Source organism: Trematosphaeria pertusa (genome assembly GCF_010094035.1).
Source record: "Trematosphaeria pertusa strain CBS 122368 unplaced genomic scaffold BU26scaffold_1, whole genome shotgun sequence".
Taxonomy (NCBI): Eukaryota; Fungi; Ascomycota; class Dothideomycetes; order Pleosporales; family Trematosphaeriaceae; genus Trematosphaeria; species Trematosphaeria pertusa.
The window spans coordinates 3172230-3186418 of record NW_022987212.1 but is presented as its reverse complement, the minus strand read 5'-3'; the positions used below and the strand labels follow the sequence as shown (position 1 = coordinate 3186418).

Sequence of the window (14189 nt, the reverse complement as noted above, 5' to 3'; positions counted from 1 at the left end):
CAGCGTCAAGGAGATTCCGATTCCGTAAGAAGCATGGCAGTATGTCAACCCCGTTCCCTACCACTGCAAGCTCTTATTTCAGGCCACGGTCGCCGTGAGGTCTGCGCAGCGTGCCAATTAGAAAAAAAAGCCCGTCGCGCCTACTCCGTCATATCACATAGTCCACCAAAGTCGCCGCGAAGCACATTGGCGAGACGTTGCCATGTCATGGAAGCTAATATATCCATGGTGCCAGCCGTCCACAGACTTATAACTCGCCCTCATCGTCCCAGGCACTGTGTGGTCCATAGACCGGTCCTTCTGTACTATCATCGTCGATCTTAGACTCGCTCAGGTCCATTGGGTCACCAGGCAGAGTAGTAGGCTGCGGAGTCGGAGGCTGCGCATCATTGGAATCTGTCTCCGAGGACGCGTTGTTGGGTACGAGGGGCACGTTCAGGGAGCCGTTGTTGGATCTTCCCATGCGAGCATACATGCGATCATATTCTTCACCTATGTCCGAGTTGAAACCGTCGTCGTCGAATTGGTCGTCCGCGAAACGCTCCTCCACGAGGGGGGCCTCGTCGATGAAGTGGTCGGCGTCATCTTCATCAGCTCCTTGGCCGGCCTCCATATCTTCGTCGTCACGGTCGGCTTCATCCGCCAATGGGTCTTCCGGACGAGGGAACGGCTCTCCGACTGTGTCTGTCTCGCCCTGATTGTCGCCGTCTCCATCCGCTTCAGGGTCCTCATCTTCTGCTTCGTACTCTTCTTCGTCTTCACCCTCGTCTTCTTCATCATCCTGCTCTTCGTCCTCTTCATCGTCTTGCTCCTCGTCCTCTTCATCATTCTGCTCCTCCTGCTCCTCATCGTCCTCGTCTTCCTCCTCGTCGTCAGGGTGTGCTTGGCCATGACCTCCGGGCTGAGGCTGATTGAACGTGATACCCTGCGTCTGGAAGAGCTCAATGCGCAGCATCATCAAGGTTTCGGCGCGCACATCCGGGGGCAAATTGTTAATCATGGCCCTGCGGTCGTTATCCACATGTTGTAACACATCTTCATCCTCGTCTTCTTCATCGGACTCTTCCTCTGCCTCCTCGCCTTGATCTTGTATCCATTGCTGGCGTCGCGTCAGGCCCTCGCGGTTCAGTCCAGTCTCTTTGTGGAAACCATCCTGGTTGTAACCTTCTTCGTCGTAGTGGGCCGGACCGTACTGTGGGCAGCCGTGTATACCGGGCCAGTCTTTGCCGCAGATATAGCAGAAACTATTTCCGCACTCGCAGGTGATGTGGTTACAGGCCTCGGCGAGCTCGACAGTCCGTCCGCAGACAAAGCACTCCTGATAGCCTTTTTCTTCGACGGTCTGCTTGAACTTCTTCTCGATTTCGGTTATCTCGCATTTGTGGGCTTGAAGACCGTTATCGAGTAGCAACTTACAGGACACGCACGTGATCTTGCAACAGCCATCGGCCTCGCAGATCGCGTATGTTATCTTCGTGCCCGAATCCGTAATGTGGTTGGCCGGGCTGAGGAATTGAGCGCAAGATGCGTCCGCGCAGTACACCCGGAACCTATCCGTGTCAGCATACAGTTCTCTCAGAAGATTCAAGACGCAGGGCTTACTTTGGCAGTACGGCGTATTCGCCCTGTTCCTTAGCCTGGAACGCCCATTGGACCTCGAAAGGTACATGGTCCATCCACTCATCTAGCATCAATATCTGACCACAGCATTGCGGGGGATAGAGGCTCTCGCTCTCAGTGGCGCGGACGAAGAAATCTCCCACGTCTTCTCGGCAAACGTAATGACGGTCGCATGGTAGCCGTAGTAGGAGCGTCTCCTCGCCCTCTTCCTCTCCGCAGATGACGCAGCTGTTGACCATCTTGAATCGCCTGCACGGCTTGGTCAATTGAGGTGGTGAGAGTTTGGTGTGTTTGGAGAGTCGCGTTGTTTGCGCGTGTCGTGCCTAAAAAGGGCCGTATGGTGGGGAATTGCGGCAGTCTTGGCGCAAGGTAACGTTAGGCGGTGTAGCGATGATGTAGAGGTGGCTGCTGTGAGTGAAGGACTCGTAGTGCTCTTCACCTTATCGCAGCTTGGGAGTGCCCTATTTCACCAGCCGGAGCAAGCCCGGTGACCACCTTCGCCTTATCAAAGCCAATGCCCACAGGCAGGAGCCACCAGCCAGAAAGATGTCGCGTAATTTCCTTGCCGGAAGGTATCACGATCAACGATCGGAGCCAGTGAAACACGGAAGTGTGAGTCGAACAGCCCTGTACCACATAAGAAAAATGTATATATATGCTGCAAATTCCTATCGCATGTTGATAGGGTAGTGACCCAAGAACTGATGTGTGAATATAGAAAAACGAAAGCAGCGCGATACTGAGGTACTAGGAAGGGAGAAAGGACTTTTGCTCATAGGGTGCCCCAGAGGTGACATGGAGGCTGACTCCTTCGCAGGCAGCCAACCGTGCTGAGCCAATGAGCAGCCCGGGTGAAGCCGGTACATGTTTGCCGCCTGTTTTCGATCGGCTATGCAATCAAACCGATGAGGATGACGCGCGATGGCCGTTTGCTCATCCTGAAATTAGTGAAGCGTAGGGTAGCGGGCGCGGAGGTGAAAGAAGCCAAGCCAAACTAAGCGGAGTGTTGCCTGGCTGCAGGTGTACAGTGTCGAGCCGGGTCTACTTGCTCCCCGAGTCTCCGCTACGCGGATGGATGACCAGAGAAAGAGGCTTAATGCTTTCGAGATGGCACAGGAGTCATTCAAACGGGGATAACGAGATAGTGGTGGAGACTGCGGACAGGAATTGCGGGCAGTTTTAAGCGACAGCTGGAGGGAGACTAGCGCACCTTGGCGTCAACCTTGACGGGAAAACATTCAAGATGGAATTCTCTTCAGATATTCAATCATGTTGAAATAATACAACAAATATTACACAATTTCCACTCGGTCAAATTGACTTCTTGTATCCATACATTAGCTGGGTGCTTTTCACGTGACCCGGAGTGTGTGCGGAGATTGCCTGCCTCAATCTACACACAAATCGTCTAAGTGCATCAAGAGCCGCCGTAAAGCATTTCATGCGCAGAATTTACAGATATTACCTGTGTCTATTGATTAACCGTCACTCAGAGTGTGTTAGTATCCACGCACGCCATTCGGAAGACTTATCAATTGCCCAAGTTAGCTCCCACGAGTTCTTTTTCTTGATTGAACGTTCACATCCCTCTCTCTTGGGAAGGGATCTGCCATTGTAAAGCACGACCTAGCAGTGCTTGTTTGCTTACTGGCAGCAGTGCATGCCGCCATGCTACGGGGTGACACTGGACACGAAGTCGCCTTGCCTATGTTAACTAATAGCTCTGGTTGAGAACCGCAATCCCCATCCGTAGCAAAGAAGGCGCATTTATGTGATTTCTATCAGTCTATTTCCGGCCGAAAGGGCGAAAACAAATCGCCTGCCATTTGCAGTGCTTTTCATCTCACCAGTAGACACCAGTCTGGCCCTGGATATCATGGATAGCCAGCATCACAGGCGTTGTAGCACCCTGATCGGGCGTTTTAATGCCTCCTCCCTTCGTCATGTCCGTCTTCACGTAGCCCGGACAGCAGGAATTGATCAAGACAGTGCTACCCTTCTCTTTCTCAGCAATCGCGAGGGCCCGGGTCGCGCCAATCAGACCCGCTTTCGAAACAGCATACCCAGCGCTTGGGAACCCTGCTTCCTTCTCTTTGCCAGCTTCGACAGCCGAAGCGAAGTCCTTCATGATACTTGTCACGTCGGCCTCTGTCTGCGAGGAGAGGAATCGGTTACGAATCTCGTCGGAGTACTTGCTCAGGCTGCCGGCGATGCTGGCGAGATTGACTAAGCGGCCGTGTGGCTTTATTAAGGGGAGGAAGGTGTGGCACGCGGCGAGAGTGCTGTAGTAGTTGCAGCCGAGCGTCGTCCTGACGACATTGGAGTCTATCCTTGTGTAAGCGTCCGTCCCAGCAGCACACCTGCAATTTGCCTACCAAATCCGTTCATCGCAATCCCCGCATTGTTGATGACAAAGTCAATTCCATCGCCGTGGGCCTGCTTCAGGTGCTCCGCGAACGTGTCCACGCTCTTGCGATCCGTTATGTCGAGCTGGTGGTATGTAATCTCCGACAGCCCTCCATCTGCCTTTAACGCTTTCGCTTGCTTCAGCTGGGAATCCTCGTGTAGGTCCTTGAGCGCGGCTTCGCCTCTGCTCTTGTCGCGGGCCGTGAGGTAGATTAGGAAAGGGCCGTTGTTGAGCGGCGACTTCGGGTACTGCAGTGCAAGCTGGCGAACTGGACGTCGTCAGGAGTGGAGTTCGGTGGGCTCATGGTGGAGTGGAGTACCTATTGCAAGTCCAATGCCCTGCAGACGTCAGTGATCGATGATCGAATCCTGGGGCTGCAGGAGGGGCCTACCTTGTTGGCGCCGGTTACGACTCCCACTCTACTGTAGGCCATTTTCAGTTGTGTGTTATCGGTCTGGGGGGCTACAGAAAAGGGAAGCGACAGCCATTATAGCAGTGTCTCCTCTCCTTCATTGATGACGACGGCGGTGGATATTCATCATCATCGAAGGACGGAGTTAAGGTTGCTGGCCCAAGCTCCCTTTAGCGGTCGATCACAAGAACGCTAGCGGGACGTTCACTACGACTGCGAGATCGCCACATCGCCAACGCCAGGCCGTCTTCGCGCCTCAATCACGCCCGGGCGCTTCGCAGCCTCAATACGAAGAGCTCACAAGCTTTCCCAGGTTTGCCATGCATCGATTTCGGCTGCGGGGCATCATGCTGGATCAGCCCACCTCCCCACCGCTGTTTTCCATGCGCCTTGCAGTGGTTCAGATCAGAGCCTCGTATTCTAACGCCAAAAGCCCCGTTCAGCGTCCCGCATGGGAGGCTGCCACGAAGTCCTTAGCATTACCTTGTCGCCGTAGAAAGGAGGGCATAGTTGCGCCGAGCTGACTGAGAACCACGCGATTCGAGAAACCAAATTTCACAGCCTTCCGTCTCATGCGGCAAGCTCCGTGTCCCAATCACACATTATCCAGCTGTCTCAACGGTCACACAGACTGCAGCTCTCCAATCAGCACTCGGTGTGGCCCCTCTCACCTGCCTCAGCTTCGCTATTCTTCTTGGCCCGCCGCCGCCTCCTATGCTGCTGGAGAAGCATCTAGCCTGATCGTTAAAATGCCACCTATTCAACTCCCAAGCCTCTGACTCCGCTCCCGATAGCATGCTCTTTCCTCTCCGGCAAAGCGAAAGCCGCCGAAAAGCCTAACGTACCGATCCCCACGCAATCGCGTCTCGCCGTTCCTACTAAGCTATCTCGCCAGCCTCGTCCGCTATTTTATCTTAATGACTACCTTTTCAGCTTTGCGTGGAGTGGCGCTGTTTCTTTTCTATCTTCCTCTGAACGCGGCGAGTCCCAGAATCCAAGAGCAGCTTCTCATTACCGCCCCTCCAAGTCCGCAAGCTACCCACTGCCCCCGCCACGACCTTCTGAGACGGCAAGCAAGCTGTCAGTATGGCGAATGCGGAACAGCCTGTCTCGCACAAGGCGCTTTCTGCTGCGGGCCTGCCGGCACTCTAGCTACCTCGCCCTTCTGTAATTCTCCCGTTGAAAGAATAAGTGATCCCGCTAACCTGTTTAGGGGTGTGCGACAACGTAAACAGTTCCCTCCATGAGAAATCATAATATCCGCTAAGGCACAGAATAGGGCGCATGCATCACATCAGTTCGGGGAGCAACCGGTGTCGTCGACTGTTATGACCCCGAGAACCCCTCTGGAACAACTCAAAGCTGCATTGACGAGAGTGCAACCACCACGTGTAAAGCCACCGATCGATGCTACACATGGTAAGTCACCTCTGCACTATATCTTTCTGTACTATCAGCAAGGTTGACGGTCCGTAGCACTTCCGAGCAGCCCTGGTGCCAGTGGGAAACCTATATCGCCTCCAACTCTCCTACACTTCGCTGGTTCTCCTGCGTTGAAACAAAAGGCGCAGACTTGACCTTCTTCGCGAACACCATAACGGCGAATCTACCCACAACCGGCCAGGGGCATTCTAACAACAGTGCGTCTTCCTCATCGACCTCTTCTACGTCTGCTCAGAATGGTGCAGAGAACGACAGTGCCCTCTCCACGGGCGCCATCATCGGAATAGCAGTTGGTGGCGGTATTGCCCTGGTGGGCGGCTTAGCCATCCTAGCATTCTGCTGTCTCAAACGACGGAAGTCGCATTCCCAAAAACCACAGGAACTTCCTCCGAACCCGATACTCCCTCAGATGTCCCAGCCACATCCTATGGAGCTGGACTCGCACGCCTACACGCGGAGCGAGTTGAACAGCACAACGGCGTACTCGCCGAGGAGTCAACCTTCTACGCCGTTTACGCCGGCGGACAGATACGCCACGAGTGTGGAAGACATCGACATGTGGCGACGTGGCATGACCACGACTCCGTCGGATGGCCAGAGCAAAGAAGCGTACTATGCGCGAACTCAGCCTCCGAGGGAGCTGCATGAGGGTCGGAGAGAGGAATGAGTGCATCGACTCAGGTGGACGAGAGCTGCTGTGCGTAAAGAGACAGGCCGAACCCCCTTTTCATGTGTATCAGGGATATTGAAATTCTTCGCTCAAGGATATGGGACGTATTACTCCGCCAGGTACTCGTCACTTTACTTCCCTCACCCGGCCTACGCCTTCTTTATCAACTCGCCCACCACAAATGGAACCGCCTCCTTGGGCCCAACGTACTCCAAATCGAACTTCTCCCATTCACCAGCTTCCCTTAGGAATTCCGGCGTATGCCTCTGCAGCTCGCACCCGCCCATGAGGAAAGGCCACCCAATGATCGTGTACAAAAACTGCACGAGCCTCCCCAGCATGCTTCCCTCGGTCCTCCACGGATTCACCACATGCTCGCAAATCACCATCCGCCCACCAGGCTTTAGCAGCGCATATAACCCCTTGATGGTCTGTTGCGGATGCGGAACCCCACATAGCACCCGCAGGCAGCAAATTTCGTCGAACACGCCGCTCTCTGCTGTGCCGCCCGTCCCGCTCTGCCCCAGGATACCGCTCTTATACAGAGCCGGGATCAAGCTCTCAGGCTCCCCTCCACAAATCAGCGCATGATACTTTCCGCCGAATCCGGCCTTTTCCGCGTTCTTGATGAGCTTCGGGTGCAGGGGCGTAGCGGGCTCCGCGCCATACATGGCCGAAATGTGCTGGGCGTTAAAGCGCTTGAGCAGCTCCCCGGATCCGGGTCCAATGTCAAGAACAACGCCCTGGCACTTCGAAACAAGCTCGTCAAACGGTCCAGGCATCTCGACCGACATGGCCTCGCCATTGTAGGTCCAGAGTCGAGCGAAGGCTTTGAACCGCAGCCCGGTAATGTCGAAGAGCTTGGCGGGTTGGCGCTCGACGAAAATTATTTCGAGGATGGTCATTATGAAGTCTGGTAGAACTACAGCGTTAGACGGCAACTTTCTATGAATCAATGAGGGGGAGGAAGCGCGTACGGTAGGTGGCTATGGCCATCAGCAACAACGGACGCAGAAGCGTCGGAATATTATCTGCTATCCATGCCGGCGGAGCCATGATGGCGATTTCCCAGCTATTCTTTTTTTTTTGTATCAATTCGGCTGGGGGAGAAGAAGGGTCGTCTTTGCCAGACGGAATGGAAGGGGGTTCAGCAGGCGGGATTCTGGCGGGCCAAGCGGATTGCGGGAGGACGCGTCTTTATAGTCGTTTTATAGTCTCCGAAAAGGCTCCCTTGTTTAGTCATACTAAACGAGGCCGGCACACGTACGAGCAAGATTATGCAATGCCAGTGATACGCGACGAGCGCACGCGGAGTTGTGCGCGGCCCCGCTTTCCTTCTCAGCCAGAAAGCGGGGCGGGGCAGGAACAGCCGAGATCGATGTGCGGTCCGAGCTCCTCTCTAGACACCGAGCGCAGACCCCGAGTCGCCGATTTAATCAACGCTCTTCTCGTACTCCTGGGCTCGGAGCTTGAGCGTGGATATGGCATCTGCGGAGAGGAAGCAGTTTGCGCTGATTACGGGGTAAGTGGTCCCGAGTCCCAGTTGCGAGCCCAATTGCCTAGCATAGACTAGGCAATTGCAGCACCGTTTCTACGACCCCTCGTCTGACGCAAGCAGATGCACCCCCGGCGGCATTGGACACTACCTGGCGCTTGAATTCGCTGCTCGAGGTCCCTATCCTCCCCAGTAGCCCATTCAAAGCTTACATGCGCTTAAAGGCTTCCACGTCCTGGCCACCGTCCGCGACCCCTCCAAACACACCTCCCCGCACGCCCGCATAACCTACCTCCCCCTCGAGCTCAGCAGCGATGCCTCGATCGCCGCGCTCCTCGCGCGCGTCTCCGCCCTCACAGACGGCAAGCTCGCCATCCTCTACAACAACGCCGGCCGCAACTACACCGTCCCCGCGCTCGACATGGACTTCAGCGAAGTCTCCCCCCTCTTCGCCGCCAACGTCTTCGCCGTCATGAAGCTCTGCCAGGCCTTCGCGCCGCTGCTGATCGCCGCGCGCGGCACCATCGTGCAGACGGGCAGCCTGGCGGGGATCATGCCGTACGTCTGGGCGCCGGCGTACAGCGCGTCGAAAGCCGCGCTGCACGCGTACTCGGACACGCTGCGCGTGGAGCTCGCGCCGCTGGGCGTGCGTGTCGTGACCGTCGTGACTGGGGGTGTGAAGTCGAACATTGCGCGCGCGCACCGCGAGCTCCCCGCGGGGTCGTACTATCTGCCGCTGAAGGCGGAGTATGAGAGACGGTTGACGCATAGTCAGCAGTTGGGTATGGATACACGGGCTTATGCGAGGAGCTGTGTCGGGCAGGTGTTGAGGGGTGATGGATGGTTTACGAAGCAGAGGTGGATTTGGGAGGGCAGTTTGAGCTGGGTTACGTGGTTTGTTTGGGCGTGGTTGCCGAGGGCCGCGTTCGATTGGTGGTTTAGTTGGAATTTTAAGCTAGGGAGACTTAGGGGGACGGTGGGTCCGGATAAGAAGAATGTATGAAGAGGGGAAGATGGGATACGGTATATGGGCGCATCGGTGGCGTCTGGCGTCAAATGAGGAAACGCGAATAGGACCCGAAGGTATTCAGCGCTATGTACGGTATGTTAATAATTATTCCTTGAAAACAAGCCCCTCGCGATAATGCTCTTTTGCAGACCCGGTTGCCTGCCTGTTCCTTTAACGCCCTCGATTCTCGTCCAAATGCTCAAAATAAACCAACCCTCATAACCCACGCGGCCAATATGTTCCCTTACTCCTCCCACCTCCCATCCCTCTCCTCAAACCTCTGCTCCATCGCCCGCCGGCGTTTTCCCCTGCCACACCACCCGCACACCCATGCATGCATGCCCACACATCACCCATAGCCGCCATGTGTCTGCGTCTCGCCCGAGATCGGATCGTCCAAGCAAAAACGCCGAATACACACACCAAACAGAACCAAAAGTCTTCTCGCCTCCCATTTCGCTTCTGAGTTGAATTCGAGCCGCAGCCGGGCGGGAGCGTTTCGATCGAGCAGACAAGAAGCGTGAATGCGTAGATAGCGGGCCGGGCGGGCAGGAACGCGGTGTGTTGTGTTGCGTTGCTGCTAAGAGCCCGAGGGGAGCGTGATAATGACTACCGCGCTCGACAAAGCGGCTGCTTTGGGATCTGACATCTCGCAGAAAGAGAGAGTGTGTGGACGATTTCGTACGGTCGGGGTGGTTGGGTGGGTAGGTAGGTAGATTTCTTGATGCGGTCGGTGGATATGTACTTTCGTTCCTTTGCGTTGGGTTTTGTTTCGATTCGGGCCTCGACTCTCAAATGCGCAGCCAGCTCATGCGAATCAAGAGAATTCTTTTCTCCAAGCCAACATACCCCCTTCGATGTGGCAGCCAAAGGGGTGCCTATATATACATTTTCCAGCTCACGCGTACCTACAGTAAGCCCCAGTAGCACTGCAGTAGTGCCAGCTTGCCACCAGCAAGCTTGCCCCTTCCGAATGCGTAGAGAAGCTCGCACCATGGGGGCGCTAGTGGATGAACCAAGCAGAATTGCCGCTTTGGGATTCGTGCTGCGAGATCTGGGGATGTGATGGGGCGCCTGGAGCTTGGCGATCTGGCTAGCCGTAAATCTTGGTCGGGGTGAAGACCCGGACTTATCATGCTTACGCTCAACTTCCTCCTGGATGTTTGCACTTTCGTATGCACCTCGACTAGAAGGAGAGAATTTCTTGAATGGGTGGTTGTGCTGCGACGGAGGGGAGGCACGAATGTCGCGAACGTCTGCAGCCTTGCCAGCGGGAGATGGGCTGTCAGCGAGGCCAATATAGTCTGGCTCGTGGTTAACGAGCTTTGCTGGATGATTACTAACCCGAGAGCAGAACGCCTGTCTTCCACTCGATCCCTATTTTTTTGGTTCTGCGACGTATGCGATGAAGATCAGCTAGGCCAGAAAGTGTTCGAAAAGCTAGCGCGTGACAGGGAAAGGTACTCGAGACGCCCTCTTGTGATCTTCAAACGCCGCTAGGAACCAACCGGAAGGATGAGGTGATGGAAGGTCGAACATCTGGCCGTGAATTCCATCAAAAATGGACAAAAGCGATCGTTCGGCCGTTAGAAGGAACAACGAAGCAGGAAAGCAAGCGCATCAGCGTGTCATACCCCCCTCCTCTTAAAAGTCCCTCCTCGATCATCTCTCCCCAGTCGATATCCGTGATGTGGGTCGTCCGATAGTGGTCTTGCCCTCTTCATGCTCCGTGCCTCCCGAGACTGCCGCATTTCGGACCACTTCGTCTTAGCACTCTCCAGTACAGGAGCGAGCTCATCTCTGTACTCTCGGGAGAGGGCGGCCTGCATGCTAGCCCAAACCGTGTACCCAGATCGGGTGACTTCATATGGGCATGCTCCTTTCGATAGGAAAGTCTTCATCACTTCTACAATAGCCGCCTGAGACAGCCTATCTTCACCGTCATACTTTCGATCCCAAATAAGATCCAGCCATGCTCCCCATACCGTACGCATCCGCCCATCGACATGAACGTCCAGATTCGGGTCGAGGCCGTGGTCCAAGAGTGTAGAGTAGACGCTTATCAGCCGTGTAAAGTAGGCGGAGTCGGGCTCATACTCGGAGTCGAATACGTACTCTCGTAGGTATTTCTGGTCGTATCCAAGCCATGGAAGGCCGTCCATCAATCCAGTATTCTCAAATGCCTGGTTTAGGTCCCAGCCGTGGTGAAGGAGAACATCGAGATACGTTTCCCAGATATCATACCGCATCGGCAATGGGGATAAATTGCTATAATCTACCTCATGTTGGCCGAGCACGCCGCAGGATAAGAAGTCGGCAAAAAAGTCCTTCTGCGCTGAAAGATAGGTTCGGCTTCCAGCTTTCAATAGCCAATCCAGCACAGAAACGGTATGGTCAGTTCCGAACGTTTTCGCTGCCGTTTGAGGCGGCTCTTCCAATGCCGTTTCAAGCAGCGATAGCCCGTGGACTTTCAGAAGCGCTGGGTGGAGAGCAAGAAGGTACTGTAGACCTGGCAGGTATCCGTACCTAATCATCTCTTGCAGGAGCAAGATTGAGCTGCCAAACGTTCTTGCTACGCCTTCATGCATGAGCGCAAGCGAAGCGGAGTCAAATGATTCCTCGTGAATTTCCGCCCAGCGAGCGAACATTACGAAGTACTCCACACTGGAATGGGGCATCGCACCGCTGGAACCATACAGTACTATGTATGCCGTAAGCGCTTTGCAGGCTTTGGTATTGGAGTCCAGTCGAGGAAGCGCAAAGATATCGTGAGCACTCTTCGTGTCCAAATATTCGCGTACGGTTCGGTGAAGGAAGCTGACTCGTTGTTTTCCGCGCCGTCCAGTCGGTTCCAACAGGCCTTTGTAGCGTCCGTAAAGACGCCTGCTCATGTTGCTCTCAAGCTCGGGCACGTCATGAACGGGAATGGTTCTGTTCGCCTCGACATCACGGTGTGGTCCCATCATCTTCCTGGTCCAATCATCCTCCTCATCCAAAAGCCAGTAAGTTAGAAGGCTGACGGGCCCTGGAGCCCGGAGAGCAATCTGAAAGGTTACAGCCATCTTCCTCCTATAGACTGCGTCTACAGAATTGATGATTTTTTCGAACAACGACTCAAGATCAGCGGGAAGCTCGTCAAATCGTTGTCTCAGGAGGGCCGCAGAGTCCCCGTTCGATAGTCCATCTCGAAGTGATCGCACAACCAGAAAAACCCAGAGAAATACACCTTCCGCTTTTCGAACGATTTCCTCAACCAGATCAAAACTTTGCTGACTCTGCTTCTGAAGTTGAACGTATTGAGGTACCTCCTTCAATTTATCTCGAGCGAAAGTGGTGATGTCCTCGCGAGTCAGATCTTCCAAGTAAAGTCTTCGGCTTGAATCCGCCCCAAATGCATCCTCGAAGCACGGCCAGCGCCTGCTGGAGACGCACAACTTAATAGCGGGAAGTTCCGAGAGTTTGCGGACGATTTCAATCAGCTCAGAATGGTCTCCGTCGTATTCGTCGAGGCCATCCACGAAGAAACAGAATCTAGTATCCAGAGACAGATTCTGTAGCCGCCCTAAAGCTTCGCGCAATTCATCGAGTGTCCAAGGCTTCCAGTTATGCCGATCAATCCAGTCATGCCCGGTCGCGGAGTCTTCGTGTAGCCATCTATCTTCGCACACGGTCGGAATGAGGTCCCGATATTGGCGTAAAATTTCGAACAAGAGCTGCCTGAGCAGTCCCTGCTGGGATCTTTGTAAATGGGAGCCTGCGATCCAGAAAAAGAACCCTGCAGTTGCCAACCTCGCACTACCGGCCCAAGAGAGCAAGTAATCCCTACTCTTTTGAGAGTCACAGAGGTATCTCATTAATGTTGATTTCCCTGACGCTGGTTTGCCTGTGATCCAGAAAACCCCAGTATCGTTTTGGAGCCAATCGCGGAACGCTATCCTGGATCGAGGATCTGAAGGAGGGAGACGGTCTGGCGTAAAGATCCAGTCGAACGTCTTCTGGTGAGCTTGTGGGATTGCGGAATAACGATCATACATAACTTCGAATCGCAGGCTAAGCAGGATCCTATACTCCTTCTGGACATCTGCGCGCATTGTGCGAAAGCGTCTCAGAGACATCTCAATTTCTTTCAAGGCATCTTTATCCAGTGTAGCGAGGCGGACCTTTTCAAGACGCTCTATGGTATCCTCAACCGATTCCGGTCCCGGAATGTTCATTCGTCTCAACTCGGTTCTCAATTTCTTGAAATCAAGGAGAAGCCTCTCCTGAGCGGACCTATGCTTGTTAGCATATCAAGCAATTATCGAGCAAATAGTAGTAACGGGAAGGATCAGCGCCAACTTACGATATATGGGTAATCATATGCGACTGAAGTTGGCTGCGCAGGTTCCTGAGTCTTGCGTGCATCTTCTCGATTTCGTCTCGGCTCCACACCGTAGCAAGGGCCTGACGAAAGCTCTTCCATCGGCTTTTGGAACCGCTTTTGCGCTTCAGCCTTTCAATGGCAGCAATTAGATCTCCTGCGGCCGTCTTCGTATCAGCTGCTATCTTGCTGATTTCCGGCACCATGCCTACGAGGCTGTGGGAGCTTTGGTTGGACGCGATGGAAGGAACCTCATCGCACATTCGCAGGAGATCTTCAGATATTTGACGAAGTTCAGCGTGCTCCATGGTGTGACCGCTGCTCGACTGGTGAATCTCATGCGCTTCGCGCAACAGCCTGGCTCCGAAATCTATGAGTTGAACGATGTTGACCGCCAGGCCGAAAGCGGTGATTGGTTCCATCGCGGATGAGGCTAGAATTCATCAGCTTTCGTCAAAGGTTTGATGTAGGGGAGGTCCGGAGATGAGGAGTGCCCGTGTTGTAGAAAGTGTACAATTCTTCCTCCAGCAGCGAGATAAGCTACGCGGCTGAGATTTCAAGCACAGCCGCAGGCTTCCACGAAGGCAGATGGTGTATCAGCCTCGCGGGCCTTGGCGCCAGTCGACGTCCTACGAAAAGCCGCATACTGCCTCGCCAATGCAGCCATTGTCGCCGCTTGATCTTGCTGAGCTTGGGAAAGCCTTAGTCCTCGCGGTGTGGTGCGGCGTGGTGCAGTGCGGAGTTGATAGCTGAGGTTAAGCAGCGACCCGCGA

The 14189-nt window shown here is 54.4% G+C and overlaps 6 protein-coding genes across 6 annotated transcripts; 2 read left to right on the top strand and 4 right to left on the bottom strand.

Moving 5' to 3' along the window:
- Window positions 1-247: 247 nt before the first annotated feature.
- Window positions 248-1859, bottom strand: BU26DRAFT_558173 (uncharacterized protein; the record flags this gene model as incomplete). The annotated part of the gene is made up of 2 exons (XM_033832536.1): window positions 248-1550; window positions 1603-1859. 2 exons carry the CDS (start codon window positions 1857-1859, stop codon window positions 248-250), a joined length of 1560 nt encoding a protein of 519 aa, XP_033691735.1.
- A 1334-nt stretch (window positions 1860-3193) lies between these two features.
- Window positions 3194-4581, bottom strand: BU26DRAFT_599372 (carbonyl reductase). The gene is made up of 4 exons (XM_033835091.1): window positions 4419-4581; window positions 4347-4365; window positions 3996-4295; window positions 3194-3945 (listed from the first exon to the last, which is right to left on the bottom strand). Exons 1-4 carry the CDS (start codon window positions 4458-4460, stop codon window positions 3464-3466), a joined length of 843 nt encoding a protein of 280 aa, XP_033691734.1. The 5' UTR covers window positions 4461-4581; the 3' UTR covers window positions 3194-3463.
- A 775-nt stretch (window positions 4582-5356) lies between these two features.
- BU26DRAFT_558171 (uncharacterized protein) lies at window positions 5357-6549 on the top strand (the record flags this gene model as incomplete). Its single annotated transcript, XM_033832535.1, has 4 exons — window positions 5357-5606; window positions 5653-5666; window positions 5719-5858; window positions 5916-6549. 4 exons carry the CDS (start codon window positions 5357-5359, stop codon window positions 6547-6549), a joined length of 1038 nt encoding a protein of 345 aa, XP_033691733.1.
- Window positions 6550-6602: 53 nt separating this feature from the next.
- Window positions 6603-7667, bottom strand: BU26DRAFT_513516 (uncharacterized protein). Its single transcript, XM_033827640.1, has 2 exons — window positions 7530-7667; window positions 6603-7465 (listed from the first exon to the last, which is right to left on the bottom strand). The coding sequence occupies exons 1-2, from the start codon at window positions 7606-7608 to the stop codon at window positions 6702-6704; spliced, it is 843 nt and encodes a 280-aa protein (XP_033691732.1). The 5' UTR covers window positions 7609-7667; the 3' UTR covers window positions 6603-6701.
- Window positions 7668-8033: 366 nt separating this feature from the next.
- BU26DRAFT_558169 (NAD(P)-binding protein) lies at window positions 8034-9050 on the top strand (the record flags this gene model as incomplete). Its single annotated transcript, XM_033832534.1, has 3 exons — window positions 8034-8074; window positions 8171-8223; window positions 8272-9050. 3 exons carry the CDS (start codon window positions 8034-8036, stop codon window positions 9048-9050), a joined length of 873 nt encoding a protein of 290 aa, XP_033691731.1.
- A 1318-nt stretch (window positions 9051-10368) lies between these two features.
- Window positions 10369-13978, bottom strand: BU26DRAFT_28515 (uncharacterized protein). The gene is made up of 2 exons (XM_033821554.1): window positions 13399-13978; window positions 10369-13328 (listed from the first exon to the last, which is right to left on the bottom strand). Exons 1-2 carry the CDS (start codon window positions 13836-13838, stop codon window positions 10685-10687), a joined length of 3084 nt encoding a protein of 1027 aa, XP_033691730.1. The 5' UTR covers window positions 13839-13978; the 3' UTR covers window positions 10369-10684.
- Between the last annotated feature and the right edge of the window lie 211 nt (window positions 13979-14189).

Excerpts from the sequence above, each read along its gene's own strand:
- BU26DRAFT_513516 (XM_033827640.1), bottom strand. The coding sequence starts at position 7,608 with ATGGCTCCGCCGGCATGGATAGCAGATAATATTCCGACGCTTCTGCGT. Across the intron at positions 7,466-7,529 it reads GATGGCCATAGCCACCTACC|ACTTCATAATGACCATCCTC; the intron begins GTACGCGCTTCC and ends TAGTTCTACCAG.
- BU26DRAFT_28515 (XM_033821554.1), bottom strand. The coding sequence starts at position 13,838 with ATGGAACCAATCACCGCTTTCGGCCTGGCGGTCAACATCGTTCAACTC. Across the intron at positions 13,329-13,398 it reads CATATGATTACCCATATATC|GTCCGCTCAGGAGAGGCTTC; the intron begins GTAAGTTGGCGC and ends TAACAAGCATAG.
- BU26DRAFT_599372 (XM_033835091.1), bottom strand. The coding sequence starts at position 4,460 with ATGGCCTACAGTAGAGTGGGAGTCGTAACCGGCGCCAACAAG. Across the intron at positions 3,946-3,995 it reads GATTGCGATGAACGGATTTG|ACTCCAATGTCGTCAGGACG; the intron begins GTAGGCAAATTG and ends ACACAAGGATAG.